The sequence below is a fragment of the Vicia villosa genome, unplaced genomic scaffold (genome assembly GCF_029867415.1).
Source record: "Vicia villosa cultivar HV-30 ecotype Madison, WI unplaced genomic scaffold, Vvil1.0 ctg.003865F_1_1, whole genome shotgun sequence".
In the NCBI taxonomy this organism is placed as follows: Eukaryota; Viridiplantae; Streptophyta; class Magnoliopsida; order Fabales; family Fabaceae; genus Vicia; species Vicia villosa.
Window position 1 is genome coordinate 89,987 of NW_026706320.1, and position 20,029 is coordinate 110,015.

Sequence of the window (20,029 nt, forward strand, 5' to 3'; positions counted from 1 at the left end):
AGACAATCACTAGATCTCATGGCCATCAAGAGGCCAATTGACGTGCGTTAATGAAAGTGTCCTTCGTGGGAAGAACACGCTCTTCTGAAAAGAAAACCCTACAGGCTAGGGACATGGTTAGTAAAGCATTGAAACGCAATTATGGTAATAAAAAAGCATAAATCATATAGTCCTAGGTTCGTAGGTTCAATATGACGGTGTAAGGTAGTCTACCCTTCCCATAGGTGGTTCTAAAAAGGTCTCATGGGGTCCATCATAGCCTCCGAGACTTTTTGTCTCTTTGGATTTTAGAAGGATCATTTACCCATGAGGTTCGAGTTTTAGGGGTAGGTTCCCAGAGAGATCAGCTAAATACCAAGTCCTGCCCTCGACAAAGTCAAGCCTCGTCTCGGCCATTTCCGGGTACTTAACCCACTTTGAGTGGAATTATCACTAAGATTCGTAGGCGATGCAAGTCTCCTCCGGTCTTAATGATAATTCCCACACTTAAGGTTTATAACATATACATATATAATCCCATCAACAAGTATAATAAAATGATAATTATATATATATATAGAACAGAAATAATGAAATAAATGTATAAATATCCACAGAAAAAAATAATAGAAACATCAAACAAAATTGAAAATCCTAAGACTAAAGGGTAGGTGAGTTGATTGAGTCTTGATAAAGAATCTTGATCTTTATCAGAATTAATTCGCTCGAGGCGAAGAAATTCGATTCAAGTTTGTTTATTAGGTGACTCGCCTTGGTTTCGCAACCGTGTGCCTACGTATCTCCATCAAAAGATGAGAGAAATCAGAGTCTCGTAGTTCAGGGTCGATTGAAAAAAGAGTTATCTTTTTAGAATTAATTCGCTCGAGGCGAAGAAATTCGACTTAATTCATTTACCACATTTTTAGCGATAGCGTTTGATTATTGCTCTAGGCATAAACCAATCCGCATGAATTTTAATCGTGTTTTGAGCAATTGATGGGTGCGACATCGGGAGTCGACCAATTCGAAAATGTAAAATCCACTCATCGTATTTATTTGAGAAAATTAAAATTAATTTGATTACGAAAAAAATTTGATATTGTATCTGTCTCGGTGAATTATTTGCAAATGAATAAAGTTATATCTCAGTCGTGGAATTAAAAATATGTAAATTAATTAAATAAATAAATCCAAACATTTATTTCTTTTGTATATATAACTAATCAATAAAATAATTATACCAGGTGTAGAGAAAAATCATTGTTAAAAATTAATAAAAAAATAGAGACAATTGGGTTTAAAGTCTAAAAAAACTAATATAATTTACTAACATAAACATTCATTATTATTATAATTATAATAAATAACAAGGAGAAAATTGCTGAGAAAAAAAAGAAAAAGGGGGCGGGTATCTTACCGGAAAAAATTATTGGAACAATTCAAACTTAACCCAAGACCAATCCCTCAGCGACATGTGGCAGGAAATATAGTAAAGAAATAAAAAAAATTAAAATCAGCATACCTTATTTCTATGCATCTTTTGCTGTCACAAAGAATTCGCGAATAGAAAATGCGAAAAAAAAATCCAAATAACCATGTTTAATAATTTATTTACACCAAAAATCATGTTTTCGGAAAAATTACCGGTATGACCAGGTTTCAGAGGTGGTCTCCACATAGGAGCCACCTCAGGTGGCGCCAACCACCAATTTCACACAACATATGCGCCACCCAGGGTGGCATCAATGTTGATTTTTGGGTTATTAGCCACCTAGGGTGGCGCCTACTCCCATCTTCTTTTTTTTTTTTGTTTTTTTTTCTTGTTTATATACTATTTTTTTTTAATTTTTTTTATTTATTAATAAAATGGATTTTAACATAAATAAATAAGTTCAGTGAATCAGTTAAGTCGAGCGTCCACGGAAAAGAGTAGTTCATTGATTAATTAAAAGGTACATAGAAAATAACCAACAGAAAAGATAAAGTAAAACATCTAAGAAATCACCACGGTTAAAACAATGTCATTAGGTCCATGCATCATTTGAATGGCATCAATGTCGTATTCCACCTTATGCCAGAAACTTATCGTTGCTCCAGTCACAGGATCGGCCCTTGTTTTAAGCCTCTTGATGCTTCTTATCTGTTCGCCGGCCTCGTACTCCCCCTCTAAAAATCTCAGGAGAGTCCTCTTGAGTTGCTCGACGGAAGAGATATTCCAAAATATAACCGGCATGGGAGGTTTGACGGCGGAGAATATGACATGTCCGTTCCTTCTGCGATACTCCGGCTCAGGTTCGGCACCCTAGGTGGCTAATAAGCAAAAAATCAACATTGATGCCACCCTGGGTGGCGCATATGTTGTGTGGAATTGGTGGTTGGCGCCACCTGAGGTGGCTCCTATGTGGAGACCACCTCTGAAACCTGATCATACCGGTAATTTTTCCGAAAACATGGTTTTTGGTGTAAATAAATTATTAAACATGGTTATTTGGATTTTTTTTTAGAAAATGCTTTGCGGATTGCCTTTTAGATCTATCACCACTTCGCTTCATTGCAATAGTCTGTGCCAATAAAAAATATCAATGCAGAGTAATAATAATAAAATAAAAAGAAAATGGATCATACCGTATATAAATACGATGTAGATATTATAATTGGTGTACATATAGCATTTCTGAACAAACTAAGTACTAATATTTTCTATAAAAAAATCACTAATAGCCAGGACGGAGCTAGGTTCACTTGCTTTTATATTTATTTATAGGAATATTATTTATAAATAGATATGAATACTGCAAAAACAATTTTGAAGATCATATATATACTTAAAAAAACGTAACGTAAGGTGTGCCATTCTAGTTATCTTCCTTAATATTGATTTTATATTTTTTTAACTATATAATTATAATATAATATTATAATAATATTTAAAAATTTATATGATCATCAATCTTTCTATAAAATTTGTAGCAATTAATAAATATTTTGCATATTTGTTATATGCTTAGTTGGTATTTAAATTTCTTTGATATTACCAAAAAAGTGTAATTGTTGAGAGTTTTTTTAACATATATAATAAAAAATTTAAGATGAATTTGTTACTCCTAAAAAATTTCATAATATTTTTTCTAACTCTCAAAAATAATTTTTTATTTTAAAATATTTATGTAATATTTATTTATCTTTTATTAACATATTTTTTTATTTATTAAATTTCATTCTATCACTATTAAAATCAACTCAATCAACTTTTATTATTCAAACATAATATTTTATTTTAAAAAACATATTATTCATATATATTGCTCCACTAACAAAAATTTCTGAATCCGTCCCTCGTAATAGCCTAATACTAAAATGGTTATTCTAAGAGTAAGTCAGACTAAAAACAAACTTTGAGATAGACTTTTGTGCTCGATAGATAAACTAAATTTTACCATTAAAGTTAACCTTATGCTAGCATGTGAGTTTTATTCCTTATAAAAATGTAGCTACTATATCACAATAATCACAATAATGTTGCAAGAATCACAAAATATTCTGATCCCAACAGATAATGTATACCACACTTTGAAACCCTGCTAGGAGAAGAAAAGAAAGTTGGAAAAGACAGCAGATAGATTTGGCTCTGCCTTTAACCAATAAGATAATTAAAAATAAATTTGGAACTATATGGTAAAAAAATTAAAAAAACTTATAAATAAAATATAATTGTAGCCCCCAACTGTCTTTTGGCTTGGTCACATGTAATCACTTTTGATATGTGGCAACAAAAGTATAGCAGCCCCACTTTTGTTCACTAAATAAAATTCTAACCAAAATTCACAAAAAGTAAAAACAATTAATAAAAGATGAGAGGATGAAAAAGAATGAATACATTAATGCTTGCCATTATCAAGAATATTTTATTGTTTTAGCATAAACACTTATTAATACTCTTCAAAAATAAATAAATTCTCTCCCTATATAAACACATAACCTTCACTTATTCTTTTAGCAACACAACACAAATAATTCTCTCAATTTTCCTCTTCTCTTCCTCTCTCTCTCACATTTCTATATAAACAAATATTAAAAATGTGTGGCTTGAGCTTTAAGAGTTTCACATACATTCTTCTTATTGCTTTTATTATTTTGTGTTCAAATTTTGAAGAGTGCAATGCAAGAAGAGGAAAACATTGGAGACAAAATAGAGAAGAGATGGTTTCTATGATGAAGAAGAACGGAAAGAGTCATGGCAATGGACATAGCCATAATGGTGGAGGAGGAGGAACAAAATCTAAGGCTTCTCCACCACAAAAAAGCATTCCCTCAATCTCACTGCCGCCACCGCCGCCACAAAAAAGCATTCCCTCGCGCTTACCGCCGCCGCCTCCAGCGCCACAAGAAGAAGTTACACACTTAACTCCACCACCACAAACTTACATTAGTGAATCCTCTACCACTTTCAATGTGCTAGATTTTGGAGCTAAAGGAGATGGAAAAAGTGATGATACAAAGGTAAATTAAAACTTGAATTTCATTATATTTAGTCGATTATATACAATATTTTTCATTGTTTTAAAAATTAAGTCACACATTAGTCGAACGAAGAGTGTTCAGATCACAATTAAATGTATTTTTATTAAATTTTTGTTTACTAATAAAAGAAAAGTGACACAATCATAATTGCATGGAAATTTCAATAATATTTACAATAAAACTATAACTACAAAATTATTATATTTTAACCACTATAATTATGGCTATGAATTTGTTAATTTTTTGTTTGTTTTGTTAGACCGTCCGTGTTTGAAATATTTTGTTTCCTTCTAACAAGTAATCATTTGGGTTCTGCTACCTAAGTTTATGGTAAATTAATAATATGCAATTAGGAGCATAATTAATTATTTTTCTTTCTGTTTTATGCTTTGAATACAACTCTCGTGTTTGTAATATAATATGTCGTTATATAAAGTTTACAATGACATTGATTGAAAGCTAAGCAGTGAGAAAAATACAATAACTAGAACAAACCAAAGAGGTGGGACCTACATGATGATAAATGATTCTCGTTAAGACAGTTAGATTCACAATTTCAACGGTAATTTAATCTCTTTATCAAAACCGGTAAACCGGTCTTGAGTTTTTGTGTAGGATAATGACAGATCAATCATGATAAAATAATTAGAGACTTTATTTAACTGTTATTTAACCATTACAAATTTTAGATTATGTGTAGTAATTTGTCTAACGCGCGCTAAAGACGACTCTGATCCTTACCATGCTCGTAATTTGATTTTGGTTGAAATAAAATGCAGGGATTTGAAGCCACATGGACTGAAGCATGTAAAGTAGAGTCATCAACCATGTTAATTCCAGCAGATTATGTCTTCTTAGTGGGGCCAATTGTATTCTCAGGCCAATACTGTAAACCCAAAATCATTTTCCAGGTAACATTTTTTATTTGAAAAAGTTATATGTTTATTAATTTTTTTACATTTACATGTCAAAACACATGCACTTGTTCTACATGTGATTCTGTTTCTTTAAGTAATGAATATTGTTGAAAAAGACAATTCAGTTGTAGGCTAATAAGGTTAATTTTTTGCAGGTTGAAGGAACCATTATTGCACCAACAAATCCTAATGTTTGGGGCAAAGGACTACTACAATGGTTGGATTTTATAAAACTAGTAGGATTTACCATTCAAGGAAATGGCATCATTGATGGAAGAGGCTCAGTTTGGTGGCAAGACACTCAGTATAATGATCCTTTAGATGATGAAGAAAAACTCTTAGTCCCTTTGAATAACACACTCGGAAGTCCACCAATGCAGGTAATTCACTAACTGACACGTAGATAACTGTAATAGCTTAAGAAAATAAAAGAGATTGATTGTAATCACATATATCAGTGTCGTGTCGTGTTGGCGTTAGTCATTGACACGTGTTTGATACTGAATGCGCCTACTTAACATGACAATTTTGTTCACATGAGGCTAATTGTTTATACCTTTTTGCAATTGAAATAGATTGAAAGTTCAATGGGAGGAAAAATGCCAGGAATCAAACCAACTGTGAGTAACATTTTAAACCTTTTCAACACCTAATTGATTTATGTTTAGAAGATTTTTGGAACATAATGAAAGTAATTTTTGTTTATGTTACAGGCAATAAGGTTCTATGGGAGTATTAATCCAACAGTCACAGGCATAACAATCCAAAATAGTCCACAATGCCATCTCAAGTTTGATAACTGTAATGGAGTTTTGGTTCATGATGTGACCGTAACGTCTCCTGGTGACAGCCCTAACACCGATGGAATTCACTTGCAGAACTCCAGAGATGTTTTGATATACAAAAGCAATTTAGCTTGCGGTAATATTTCAATTATAGATAAATTATTTCACATTTCCATCGACATAAACATCAGATGTTATAGAGTATCTGAACTATATATAGTCTAAATACATTGCTTATTCAATGAATCTAAAAAGTAAACTTTTTCTTATAAAAAGGACCCGAGGGAATACAAAACAGAACCTCTAAATGAAAACGCAAAGCATAATATGTAAACTTATAAGCATAAATAATCCGAGTTAACTAATTGTTGTTTTGAATTATAACTGTTATGCAGGAGATGACTGTATATCTATACAAACTGGATGTTCAAATGTATATGTACACAATGTCAACTGTGGACCAGGACATGGAATCAGCATTGGAGGTCTAGGAAAGGACAATACCAGAGCCTGTGTCTCAAACATTACTATCAGGGATGTCAACATGCATAACACAATGAATGGAGTCAGAATCAAAACATGGCAGGTAAGAAAAATTCCTAAGTTGAAGGTTATTTATAAGACAAAATAAATGATCCCTAACCTCAGACTCGTCTCAAGCTTTTGGAGACCATGTTTAGATTTGTCGCAGTTAAACTATGTAGATTTGTCACAGTTTAACTATGACAAACATTTTATAAGGCCCTATTTAGCAAAGGTTTAATCGTGACAGATTTTAGGCATGTGCGGTAATCCGTATTGCACACCCTCAAACACGGCCCAGTCTAAATTGATCAGAAAGTTTGACTTCAAAATCATTTATGCAGGGTGGATCAGGTTCAGTACAAGGAGTACTATTCTCAAACATACAAGTATCAGAAGTTCAGTTCCCAATCGTAATCGACCAATTCTACTGCGACAAAAGAAACTGCCAAAACCAAACAGCAGCAGTGGCACTCACAGGAATCAACTACGAAAGTATAAAGGGAACATACACAGTTAAGCCGGTTCACTTTGCGTGCAGCGATAGCTTGCCTTGTGTGGATGTTTCTTTAACAAGCGTCGAATTACAGCCTGTTCAAGACAAATACCATCTTTATAATCCATTCTGTTGGGAGACTTATGGTGAACTGAAAACTACAACGGTTCCGCCGATTGATTGTCTGCAAATCGGGAAGCCGCCGAACAACCGGATTCAAACAGCTCATGATTTATGTTGATCATGAAATATTTAGCTAGTTAGATAAATTATGATGTATATTATTTATATATAAGTGGTTTTTCATAGGAAATTTAGTGGCCCTGCAACTAGCAAGAGGTCAATAATAGTATAATTATAGGGAGGTTTGTTACTTAGTTATGGTATTGTTTGAGTGTGAGGTATTGTTATACGAGTGATATATAGCATATATAGATGGAAATATTGTACCTAAATTTAATAGAATTTCGGGTTTGAGGTATTTTAATCAAAAGTCTAGACAAAGGGCATATAATACTTTGTGGTCCTCTCCAGCTTAGTCTTTACAATTGCGCGCAGAGGATATCCGATTTCTATATAATACTGATGAATACTGATGAGTATATAGAGAAAAGGAGATTTTGCATATATTTTTGGTTATAAACAGACCTAAGAAATCAGTTTAACAACACTATCTATTCATCTGCTAGAAACTATATACAGACCTAATACAAATGCTTTTTAATGATCAAAAGAATTAAGCATGTATAAACAACTAAACGCGGAAGACAATAAAACATGAATGTTGCATGTTAAGGAAAATCTAGAATACTTGTATTCAAATGAAGATAGGATCAAAAGAAAGAACACCTAACTGAGAAAAGTGAATTGGGTCTTATCTTTGAGTTCTTCGTCACATATGGTGTACGCTTGTTCGAAAGAGGGGAGGTTGCCTTTGAATTGGGGCACGCTTGTTGAACATTCGGAAATTTTACCAGTATCCTAACAATTAACCGTCCTAGAACAATTTATTTGAATTCACCATTATGCGTACTATATTAACTTAATTTACTTTTTAATTAATTATTTTACTACATGGTGGCCAAGTAAGAATAGTTTGAAAATATATTTAAGTGTATGTGTGGTTTAGCCATGTACTTTTCTAATAAAATTTTTATATTTTATAATTGGTTCACTCATTAATAATTTAGAAGGGTTCTTAGTACTTCAAGATTTTGTCAATGTTTTCTCTTTTGTAAATATTTGTTTGAGTAGTTTGAATAACTTGAGATAAGATTTTTGTTACATTCCATTTGATTGTCCTCGTCAAATAGTCAAGTCCATCAAGCCCTAATACTTAGGTTAGTATATTTATTTGCTTGACCGTTTATGCTTGACTTGTCAGAAGACATTAGTTGTCATCATCAAAAATTGACGTCCTTGTTAAAAGCATATCACCTGCAAAACAAGGTTCTACACGGTTTTTCTTCTTTACTGTGATATGCTACCTTGAGGTGGACCGAGGATGTTACCACATCTAGTGTTAGTTCCATGATTTTATGATTGGCATAATTTTTCTAAAACATGGTTTTTAACGGATGTTGAGCAAGATGTTGAAACATGTTATGTGTTTTGACAAATGTTTTGCCAGATGTTGTGACATCCTACACCAGAATATCCTGACAGTTCAGACTGTTTTTTATCCTTGAAAGATTTGATTGAAAAATATGAGAATCTAGAAGATCCAGATACTAATTACAGGCGCAGACAATCAAGGAGTGTATAGGAAAAATGCAGATTTGTTTTGGTTTTTAGAAAAAGAATTTTTGAGATTTCTTTTAGAAAACTAAGATTTGATTTGGTTTGTTCCTATTTTTTGTGAAGATCTTGTAGTTGTTTTTAGAAAGGAGAAGATTGAATTTATTTCAGAGTCAAAGCCCATACTGCAAGAATCTATAAATAAGGACTTAGTAAACCTAGTTTCGCAAGCATTCACAAATAGAAACCGTGTGTGCAAAATAAGGGTTAGTGTTTTGAGAGTCCTTCAAGTTTTTCGTGTGTTCTGTTCTTTGTGTCACTCATGTATCTTCTGATACATTGAGGTGGACGTGTGTTCTCACTCTTGAAGCTTTTAAACTAAAGAGTTGAGTATTGTTCTTGATCAAAGCTTTTAAGCAAGATCAAGTATTGTTCTTAGTTGAAGTTATGAAGCAAGACTAAGTATTTTTATTTGAAAGTTTGATCTTTCTATTTGGTTCGTCTAGTCACAGGTTGTGTGAGTGTATTTATCATTGCGGTGATTGGATGTGGGATGTCGATTTCTTATATCTAGATGTTGATTTCTAGGTAGAAGGTGCACTGGGTAGGGATTAGACTAAAAGTTGTAAATTGAGACTGTTTAGACTTTGAACTAGTACTACTAATAGTGGATTTTCTTCTTGGCTTGGTAGCCCTCAGATTAGGTATTGTTGCACTGAACTGGGTTACCAATTTACTGTGTTATTTATCATTCTGCATTAAGTTTTCAATTCTGATAATTGTGCTATAAGTCAGCTGATGTTATAACATCTATCTTGACATTGTGTGTTGTTATGACATCTGTTGTGTAAATGCCAGAATTTCATCTAGATTTGCTAAGAGTGGTCTCCCCAAGATACTTTTGAAGGCACTTCTACACGAAATTACAAAGAAGTTTATGATCAAGTGATTGATTGTAATTTGTCTATCTAAGATCAATAACATGTAATTAAATATGAGTAATTTTCAGAGTACTAAAGCAAAGTAAACACACTTAAAATGATTGGCAAAATTATACTCAGGGTCCTTTAAGTTATTTTATTGTAACAAGTTGGTCCTTTATATTTTTTTTGCTATAAGTTAGTCCTTTATGTTAACTAATGTATGCATCGTTGACCTTTTTTCTGTTTTATTAATTTTATTTTATTTCGTTTTTAACTTTTAAAATTCATATTAAACTCATTGTTGGTCCAAAAATTATGAAAAAATTCCTAAAAATATTTCTTCTCATTTTACACTTTGTGTAATTTTCTGAGAATTTTATTTTCTGTTTTATTATTTTTATTTAATTTATTTCTTTTGTGTGCATTTTAATTAGTTTAAAAATATTTTTATGCTCTAAAAAATTCTGAAAAATTTTATTATAGGATTCAGTGATGGTCTCTAACGTATGTTAAGTGATACATCAACACCATTAGTGTCACTTCAGTTTTTTTGGAACGAAGTTTATGAAAAAGGTTAACTACGCAGACGTAAGTTAACATAAAGGACCAACTTGTAGTGAAAAAAACATCAAGGACCAACTTGTTACAATAAAATAACTTAAAGGACCCTGGGTATAATTTTGCCAAAATGATTTTATAAACTTCATCTATTTCAAAATCTTTCTTAAAATTATTTCTGGACACCATCTAATTGATTAGGAAAGTGAAATCTCGCTATTTAATCGATTATGATTCCTCTTAATTAATTAGGCTCCAAATCTACTTAAATATTTTCTTATTAGTTAATTCTAATTAATTATCGTCACATGCTAATCTGTTAGAGAGCGGCATCGGTTCATGAATTATTTTATTTTTGGTCAAATTTATTCTCCTATATAAATGAGTAAATTTATTCTCCTATATAAAAGAGTCTTTGTAGGCTATTTCAAGACACAAATATGATATCTTATCCTTATCTATTTCTCACTCTCTTCTTAAAAATTGTTTTTGCACACGGTTTATGTTTTAGATTTTAGATTGTGTTTTAATTGTAAAAAAATGGAGAGAAAAAATGATAAATCATATTTTCGCACACAAAATAAAATTAATCACAGATAATCAATAAACAAAATAATAAATTGCATCTAGAAATAATATCTAATCATAAGTTAAGATAAACATTTATTAAACAAAATATTATAATATTTGAAAATAATTTTTTTAAAATCACGATAGACTAATTCAAGAAGTCCAACACAAAGATTATTAGCACGAAGATTCAAACTCAATTTAAAAATATTCAAGAGGTATTTGTTTCAAATATAAAAAATTAATTCCAAAATATAAAATAATTTTAAGATTTCAATTCTTAATTCCGAGAAAGTTATTCCTTAAAAATAAATTCTTAATCCAGTAAGTCATCTAAATTTATAAGTATAGAATTGAAGAAAAAAAATCAAATATTAACCGTCAGTTTAACTATGATTGCTAACAAACACAGTTTCACCTTATCTTATCCACATCCTACAAGACAAATTTCATCAATCTCCAATCATCATCATCATCTTCAATATGCCATTTCTTAACAACAACTTCTATTTCCCATAGCTCACATCTCCAATGGCAGACATTGAAACCGTACTCAGAAGAGTCACCTCTGTAACCAACCACCTCCTTCCCACTCCAACACCACCACAACCTCATCTCATTTCCTTGAGCCACACTTCAAGTTCCACAAAAAATGATACCTACCAACGTGTTCATGGAAATGTTCCCTCGAACGAAGTTGTTTGGAAGGTTGTTGCTTCTGATGAGGAAGGAAGGGATTTCACTGACATTGTTTACGAGAAATCCGTTGGTGAAGGAATAGCAAAGGTTACTTTGCAGTTTCTCAAATGTTGTTCTTTTTTATTCATTTTTGACAATATTTGGTTTAATGCATGGTTTTAAATTGTTGTTGCAACTGCAGTTATTGCGCGGCTGCGATGTGCATTGCGGTCGTTGCGGTATAAATTTTGATTGAGAAAAGTTTGAAATACACCGTTTAAAACACTTGATGTTAAGATTTTTTTAGAAGTAAATTGAGTTTTGGGTTCTAAATTTTGAGTTTTGAAGGATTCTAATGTGGTTCATAATGTAGAAAGATGCATGATTTCAAATCACACCGCAATTGCGGTCTGATGCGGTCTACAATTTAATCTCATGGTTGAACGTTGCAGATTAGTATTAATAGGCCAGAGAGAAGAAATGCCTTTCGACCTCACACTGTTAAGGAGCTTATTCGTGCTTTCAATGATGCTAGAGATGATCCTTCTGTTGGCGTCATCATTCTCACTGGAAAGGTATGTATATACATACATGTTTAGCTACATACATTCGGCCGATTGCAGTTTTGTTCTGGTTCGAACGGTTTAAATCGGTTAATATGACCGATAATATGTCTTTTTGGTTCGATGTCTGGTTCAATTTTCAAAATTTTGCTACTAACATATATTTGTGATTTTCCATTGTAGTTTGTCACTTAGAAACCACTGATATGTAATATAGGATTGATTGATTTTAATGACATATTGGTGATGTAGGGAACCGATGCATTTTGTAGCGGTGGTGATCAGGCCTTGAGAACTGAAGATGGTTATTCCGATCATGAAAATATCGGTCGCCTTAATGTGTTAGACTTGCAGGTACATATATCAATTCATTCCTGATGTTTCTTTTTAGGTGAAATGGAAGTGATCTTTACTCGAGTTATCTCTTTTCGGGCTTTTTGTGGCTTTCTTTTCAATGGAATAATGCTGTTCGAGTAAACCATCATTTTCGTCCTCCAAATTATAAGTATCGGTTAATTTAGTCTTTCAAATTTATGAAATGGAAGTTTATCCCGTAAACATTAGTCAATTTAGTTTCTCCACCGTAATATCACAATCCACTTTTCCATGATTTGTAATGAGAAAATTTTCAATTCAAGTTGTTGAAAAAAAACCAATAGTCCCTTTGTTATTTATCTTCTTTGATCTATTCTTTTCTCCTATTACAGGTTCAGATTCGCCGCCTTCCGAAACCAGTGATTGCAATGGTACTCTCCTTACATCTTTGATATTCTTGTTATATTCATATTTTTAGCTAACACTAAAACAGGTTGCAGGGTATGCTGTTGGAGGAGGGCATGTATTGCATATGGTTTGTGATCTAACCATCGCAGCAGATAACGCTGTCTTCGGCCAAACGGGTCCTAAGGTGCATCAATCATTTAAGATTTGCACTAATCAAACACATAACCTTTCCTTTGTAACATCTTGTCCTTGTATCTATAAAGGTTGGGAGTTTCGATGCTGGTTACGGAAGTTCTATCATGTCGCGTTTGGTGAGAACTAAATTAACAGTACTGTTTTGTTTGCGTTAACATTTCGATGTTGTCGATCCAGAAGATAGAAATTATGATTCTTAATACAGGTAGGTCCGAAAAAAGCGCGCGAAATGTGGTTTCTTGCAAGGTTTTATTCTGCTGTTGAAGCAGAGAAAATGGGCCTTATCAACACTGTTGTACCAGTAAGCTCTTGGAATTCTCAGCTGTAATTGCAAGTTTTAACATGAAGCTCATAGTTTTTGTTCATGCAATGTTTTGGTTTGGTATAGCTAGAGAATTTAGAGAGAGAAACAATCAAATGGTGTCGGGAGATACTCAGAAACAGTCCAACTGCAATTCGGGTTCTTAAGGCAGCTATTAATGCAGTCGATGACGGGCATGCCGGGCTTCAGGTATACATCACTATTCATGATTTTTTGTTTTTGAAATCTTAATATCTGACCGATCTTTCGACCGACTAATCCAATCTTTGATTATAGGAAATGGGTGGAAATGCAACACTGATATTTTATGGCACCGAGGAAGCAAAAGAAGGAAAAACTGCGTATGTGGAGCGTAGACGCCCCGATTTTTCTAAGTTTAATCGAAGACCATAAATACGAATGTATTTATAAATTATACATGTCGATTATTGTTATCAATTTGAGGTATGGTCTTCTAGGAAAAATAAGCTGAATTGATTCCTGTTAGCTCTTATAATGTTATGTCCTTATTAATTTTCTCTTCATATAAAACCAGTATCATATGAATATATAAAGAGTGAACAAAAAGAACAAAAAATGATGATTATTTTACATGAGTTTTAGGAAAAATAACCACTCTTTTATAGGCCTTGTTTATATGGATATATGATCATGGTATCAGAGCCTGGTTAACCATGTGCTTGATCTGGGAGTTGAACTCAAGACCACTTGATGAAGCAGGTCCTGACACCATGAAGGAAACCAATAGGCCAAAGAGTTCAAGGTGTTACTCTGTTAGAATTTTAGTAAATTCACTCGTATAAAACGAGATGTGTTTTGTTCGTTATAACTAAAAAAAAACTATTTGATTGATTAGGATGTTATAGATTCGAATTTGCGCTTCTATATTTGATATTTTTGTTTTGTTATAAACAGAACTGGCTTGACTGGAACAAATTAGAGAGTACTCTATATATTCACATTTATATATTTCGTTTATAAATATTATATATAAATTTATATGAAATATGAAAAAAAGAAAAAAAAAAACCACATAATCCTAATATTTATGCTTGTTTTTAAACCCCTCTCTTATGCTTTAACAAAACTTTTAATGTGTCCCAAAATTAAAAGGAAAAATTGTGATTAAATTCTAAATCAAAAATATAAACAGATACCTAATAAAGTTATCGCCAATTATCATAAAACGAATAGTCCTTTTCAAAAGAAAATTTAATTTAATTCTAATGGTATTTTTGGCCGCTCCTAAATCATATTTTCAAATGTAAAAAAAATAAATCATATTTTTAACTATGATGGAAGTGCATATGAAAAAGAGCATAGAAATTAAATTCATTGATAGCATGTTATGTTTTGTTGAAAAAGAACCCAAAGTTTACTCTATTAAAGAAAATATGAAATCTAACAAAATAAGCAATAATAATTCCTGAATGAGCATACATTACATATAACTCAACGCTAAGTCTATGGGCATAAAAAAAATTAATCAATACTCTTGGCAATCTTCACTCTTTTAACATCTTCATTCTTCATCTCTTCTGTCTTCGAAACTATAGTTGAATTCTTCGGCTCTTTACTTTTTTCAATTTCTTGTGACTTGTTATCATTGAGTAAAAGGTATAACTTGTCATTAACCCTAAATGACCAAATGTCAAGTTTTTGATGCTCTTTAAAGTTATTTTTCAACAAAACAGGTGTCCAATCTTGATGAAGATTATAAATACTAGTAGTTTTCATATCCCACTTCTTTAAAGACAATGAAAACTCGTTAAAACAAGGATCTAACACAGTCACTTTTAAACCAAACGGTCTTCCTTCTTGATCTCTTGTTTTCAATGATGCCTTTTCTATTTCTGTGAGAAAATCAGACTTGATTTGTGAAATTGGCATTGAAAGACGATTGTTGTTATGGTTGAGATCTGTATTATACAATTCCTTACACATGATATATTTAATATCACTACCATTCAACACTTTGATCATGTTATTGACATGATTAGGCAATTCTGGTGGCGGTGATAGCACAGTTTCTTTCTTGCGAATTATTGGTTTCCTCGTAATTGCGGACTTTGATTTCACTCTTCTTTCTTCATCAGACATGATATCTTCATTACTTGGACGACACCTTTTTTTATCATTGACTTCTACTCTTTTCACATTACGTTGTGGAATAAGAGGGAGGTTTGCTCCTTGACACACAATGTGATTGATTTTCTCTATTTGTGCTAACTCATCTTTAGTATAAAATTGTGGAGACTCTTGAGATAACACTCTATGCAAAGAAAAATGAGATAGTGGATTAAATTTCTTTTTCATTGTTTTCATCTTTTGCATATATGCATTGATCTTCTCAGTAGCCATAGCTTTCTTTTGCATCATGACTTCTGAATTTTGTAACATTGCGGAATTCTTCTCCATAGACGTTGATTTCTTTTCTTTCTGCTGTAATGTGTTGATTAAGTGTTGTGCTTTTAAGTGTTTACTAAGTATTTATTTATAGTGTTCATGAAGATTTAAAATTAAAAACTAAATAATATAGATTTGATACAAAAATAAAATTTTTAAAAAGATTTGATACAAAAATCTCGATCAATCTGTTACAATGAATTTAGTTTGTTTCTAAACCTTCAAAAGCGAAAACACATTCTATTAAACTTAAACTAAGGATAGTTTGTTTACTTAAATCTTGGTTAGATAATTTCTGTATAAATTTTGTTTAAAAAAAATAAAAAATAGATTTAATCTTCAAATCTGGATCAATCAATGACATTAAATTTATTTTGTATATATAAAAAGATTTGATACTAATTACTCAATATCAATTCAACATCCTATCAAAAAGGAAACAAAATCGATCTCAAATTTAAATTTAATATATTTTTTTCAATCCACTATCCGTGCCATTATTTAATTACTTTTATTTTTTTTTAACCCTTTGTTCTTTTTCCCATTTTGTTTCTTTTACTTTTTTTTCCGTTAAATTTATCAAAACTAAAAATAATAGTAATAGTTAACTAGATCAATTCTGTATACAAAGGACCATTTTGTTTTGTTTTTTTTTTTAAAAAATAATTTGTATAGTTTAACATAATTTTATGAAAAAAAATTTATAAATAACTTTTTTTATAAAAGCTTCAAATGAAAATTTTGTTTGAATACTTATTTTTAAAATGTGATTTTAGGTATTTCATCTATTTATGGAGAAAAAAATTTGAATATCAAAATTTCAAAAAATCACTTAATTTTGAATCTATTTCAAATATATTTTCATAAAAACTATTTTTGAAATACAACTTTTTGAAAAAATTGCAATTTTGACTAAGTTTTTGTCTTCATTAATGTAGGTTTATGTTATAAGATGTCAAAATTAGTGTTTTATTTTAGAAAAAATAAATATAAAAAAACTTGTAATATTTTAAAAAAAAGGTTTTAGAAAATTTATTTAAAAAATACAAAGAAAAAAAACCATTTTTTCAAAGCTGAAACAAACAGGCCAAAATCTCTTAAATAAAATTTGTATTAAATTAATAATTTTGTATACAATAATAAAATAATAATTTATAATAATGTTTATATTAAAACTCACTTTACCGTCGTTACAACCTATTTTAATAAAAATCACAAATCGATTTGAAAAAATATAAAAAGAAAAACAAAATAGTTTTGGAACTATTTGAGTTATATACTATTCAGATTTTAGATTAATTTTTTAAAATTGATCCAAACCAAATCGAATCACATACAAATATTTTAATACTAATTTATTTTTATTAGTGTGATATATTGCATCATTTTATTATGAGTTACATCAGTTATGTCGACTAAGTCATACCACAACTTCCTAAGGAATAAGTAGTCAATAATTTTTAAGGCTTCTTAAGTCTATGAACCAATGGTTTCTATAAATACTCCTCCCCTAACGAAAGAAAATGGACAGATCACAACTTCACCATTATTCTGCATAATATAAAGCCTATCACATCATGTGAGTTAGCCCCCTAAAAACACCATATAGGACTTCTCGCAGTTGTGGGCAAGCCATAACCATCACAAACTATTATAACCCTACTAAGATTCTGAGTATCCCCTACCCTCGTAGAGATATCACACACATGTAATTTTTTTACCAGTACATTGACGCCTAATGTGGGGCCCTAATAAAACTAACATGTGTCACACCTAATCAACATAATCACTATTATCGCCATAATCACTATTATCGCCAACTCCTATACCTAACCATCCTCAGCCATGGTTAGCAGTAGAGCTCCATCGCCAACGCCGGAAGATACCAATGGTAGCGATTATGTCAACACCCTAGAGGAAATATGTTCCGCAGTGGATGAACTACGTTGTCATAATCAAATACTTATGGACAATATCCATAATACCAGACATAGCCAGCAAGAGTCCAATCCTTTAGAGGAGATGGAAGTGTTGGATCCCTAGTCACTCTCAGACGAAATACAGAAAGGGCATGTCTTTGAAGGATTCAAGCCTCCCTCTTTGGCCAAGTTTATTGGGTAAAATGATCTTTATGAACACGTCGCCTCCATCAACACTTTGATGACCATTAGGAGAGCACTTAACTCCCTGAAGTGCAAATAATTGTCTAACACCTTCAGGGATGTCGCCTTGTAGTGGTTTATGGGTCTACCCCGAGCTTTCATTGCCAACTATCAAGAGCTGGTGATGAAATTTGTACACCAATTGCCTCCAACTATTATAGGAAGATGTCCACCGCCAACCTATTCAACATACGACAAGGTCCTTCTGAGTCGTTGATGGACTATCTTTCCCGGTTTAACGATGCCACCATCAGGGTCGTTTCCCAGAACAAATAAATGTTTGTGGATGCGTTCCAAAATGGACTCAAGGTGGGACACTTCAATGAGTCTCACGCCCAAAATACTTCTCTTTCGTTAGTGGAAGTGATCACCAGGGCGAAATGTTACATAAAATGTGAGAAAAGCAACACTAAGAAGAAGGCGTGAGACGTCAAGGAGCATTTCTCTAACATCGAAGGTTCGTACCACCAGAGGAAGAGTAAATATACATCTCCCATCAAGGACAATAATCCATTCAAAAGAGTAGGAAAGATGACAGAGAGCTTCACAAATTTAAATATTCACCGTGAACATATCTGACGTGAGGTCTTTCACCTTCACAACACCCCTACACCACTAGCTCCAAAAGTGGACGTGATGGATCCTAAACCAGGTGGATGGTGCAAGTTCCTTAAATTTAAATGACACCACACCAGATATTTCTACCAACTCAAGAAAGAGGTTGAGAGGATGGTCTAAGAGGGACACCTCAAGAAGTATGTTAAGGGTGATTCTTCCCGTGGATCAGACAAGTCTAACTCGCGAGGGAGAGACGAGGCAGGAAGTCTGAGGACCAACAAAGAAAATGATACATCCATATGCGATAATGATAAAGTGGTGTGCCACGCACTCAATACTATTGAACCTTCCGATGATGTGTTGCTTGACACCTTTGGTGTATGGTCAAGCTTCTAGAAAACCAAAGTTATAGTTTTGATGTTTGATGATTGGCATCAAGACAGTAACTAAACTAGGTTTTTATACTCATAGTGTTCTGATAGTACGTCAGGTTCTGAGATGATGACCGGGAAGCTCTAGCCAGACTCTGATGAGACGTCAATGGAGAAATATTCCTTCTCTATATTTCATTATATACTTTAAAATTTATTTTGTGAGTCTTGGACTTAGGGGGGACTCTGAAAAAGCATAAATGAATTTTAAAGTATTAAAAATTTTAGGGGGAGCTGGTTAGCTTTTTTGAATTTGAGTTTTATGGTGATTACCCGGTATAAATTGTTCTATCAAATACATGGTTTTTTCATCATCAAAATGGGGGAGATTGTAAGAACAAGATTATTTATGCATCTGACCTTGAGTTTTGATGATAATGTTACATGTTATCTTAAGGAACAATTGTATACACTAACGATTTATTAGTGTGTGACATTTTCCTTGTAGGTTCTGTCCCTGGTGAGAATGTGTGTGACGTCATCAGGTTCTGAACTCAACACTCTGGAAGAATACTAGTGTTATGTTACAATGGAAGTCAAGATTCTAGAATGCTACTTCTCCAACAGTTCTAAGGAACGGTAGTACAAGAGCTTCTAATCGTGACTTATAAATGAAGCTTTAGAGACCTTCTAAAGCTTTTCTTTTGTGTCCCATGTTCTGAAGATGTAGAGGACAAGGTTCTGCTATACAAATTCTAAAGATCTGAAGACAAAATGCTAAAGACTCTAAAGACAAGGTTCTGTTGAACAAGTTTTGAAGACTCAAAGACTTAGGTTCTGAAGACTCAAGTTATGATCATATAAAACATGCTTCAATCAACATACAATCAGAGGCCTCTGAAGAATTATACGATAACGGCTTGCGTGTGATGGTAAGCATAAAAGTACTAACATAAACTATGACATTTACTCTTATAGGGTGGCATAAGGACAGTATAATATGTACTTGTTATCTACCATTTTCACCATGACCGATGGGGACT

General features: G+C 32.3%; 3 protein-coding genes across 3 annotated transcripts; 2 read left to right on the forward strand and 1 right to left on the reverse strand.

Moving 5' to 3' along the window:
- Window positions 1-3,968: 3,968 nt before the first annotated feature.
- Window positions 3,969-7,752, forward strand: LOC131641573 (polygalacturonase At1g48100-like). Its single transcript, XM_058911875.1, has 7 exons — window positions 3,969-4,479; window positions 5,280-5,411; window positions 5,573-5,797; window positions 5,993-6,037; window positions 6,131-6,338; window positions 6,598-6,788; window positions 7,069-7,752. The coding sequence occupies exons 1-7, from the start codon at window positions 4,057-4,059 to the stop codon at window positions 7,459-7,461; spliced, it is 1,617 nt and encodes a 538-aa protein (XP_058767858.1). The 5' UTR covers window positions 3,969-4,056; the 3' UTR covers window positions 7,462-7,752.
- Window positions 7,753-11,398: 3,646 nt separating this feature from the next.
- LOC131641572 (1,4-dihydroxy-2-naphthoyl-CoA synthase, peroxisomal-like) lies at window positions 11,399-14,002 on the forward strand. Its single transcript, XM_058911874.1, has 9 exons — window positions 11,399-11,794; window positions 12,139-12,261; window positions 12,502-12,603; window positions 12,957-12,995; window positions 13,058-13,156; window positions 13,236-13,283; window positions 13,373-13,468; window positions 13,556-13,678; window positions 13,766-14,002. The coding sequence occupies exons 1-9, from the start codon at window positions 11,540-11,542 to the stop codon at window positions 13,880-13,882; spliced, it is 1,002 nt and encodes a 333-aa protein (XP_058767857.1). The 5' UTR covers window positions 11,399-11,539; the 3' UTR covers window positions 13,883-14,002.
- A 969-nt stretch (window positions 14,003-14,971) lies between these two features.
- Window positions 14,972-15,907, reverse strand: LOC131641579 (putative B3 domain-containing protein At2g27410). Its single transcript, XM_058911881.1, has one exon. It carries the CDS (start codon window positions 15,905-15,907, stop codon window positions 14,972-14,974), a length of 936 nt encoding a protein of 311 aa, XP_058767864.1.
- Window positions 15,908-20,029: the final 4,122 nt, after the last annotated feature.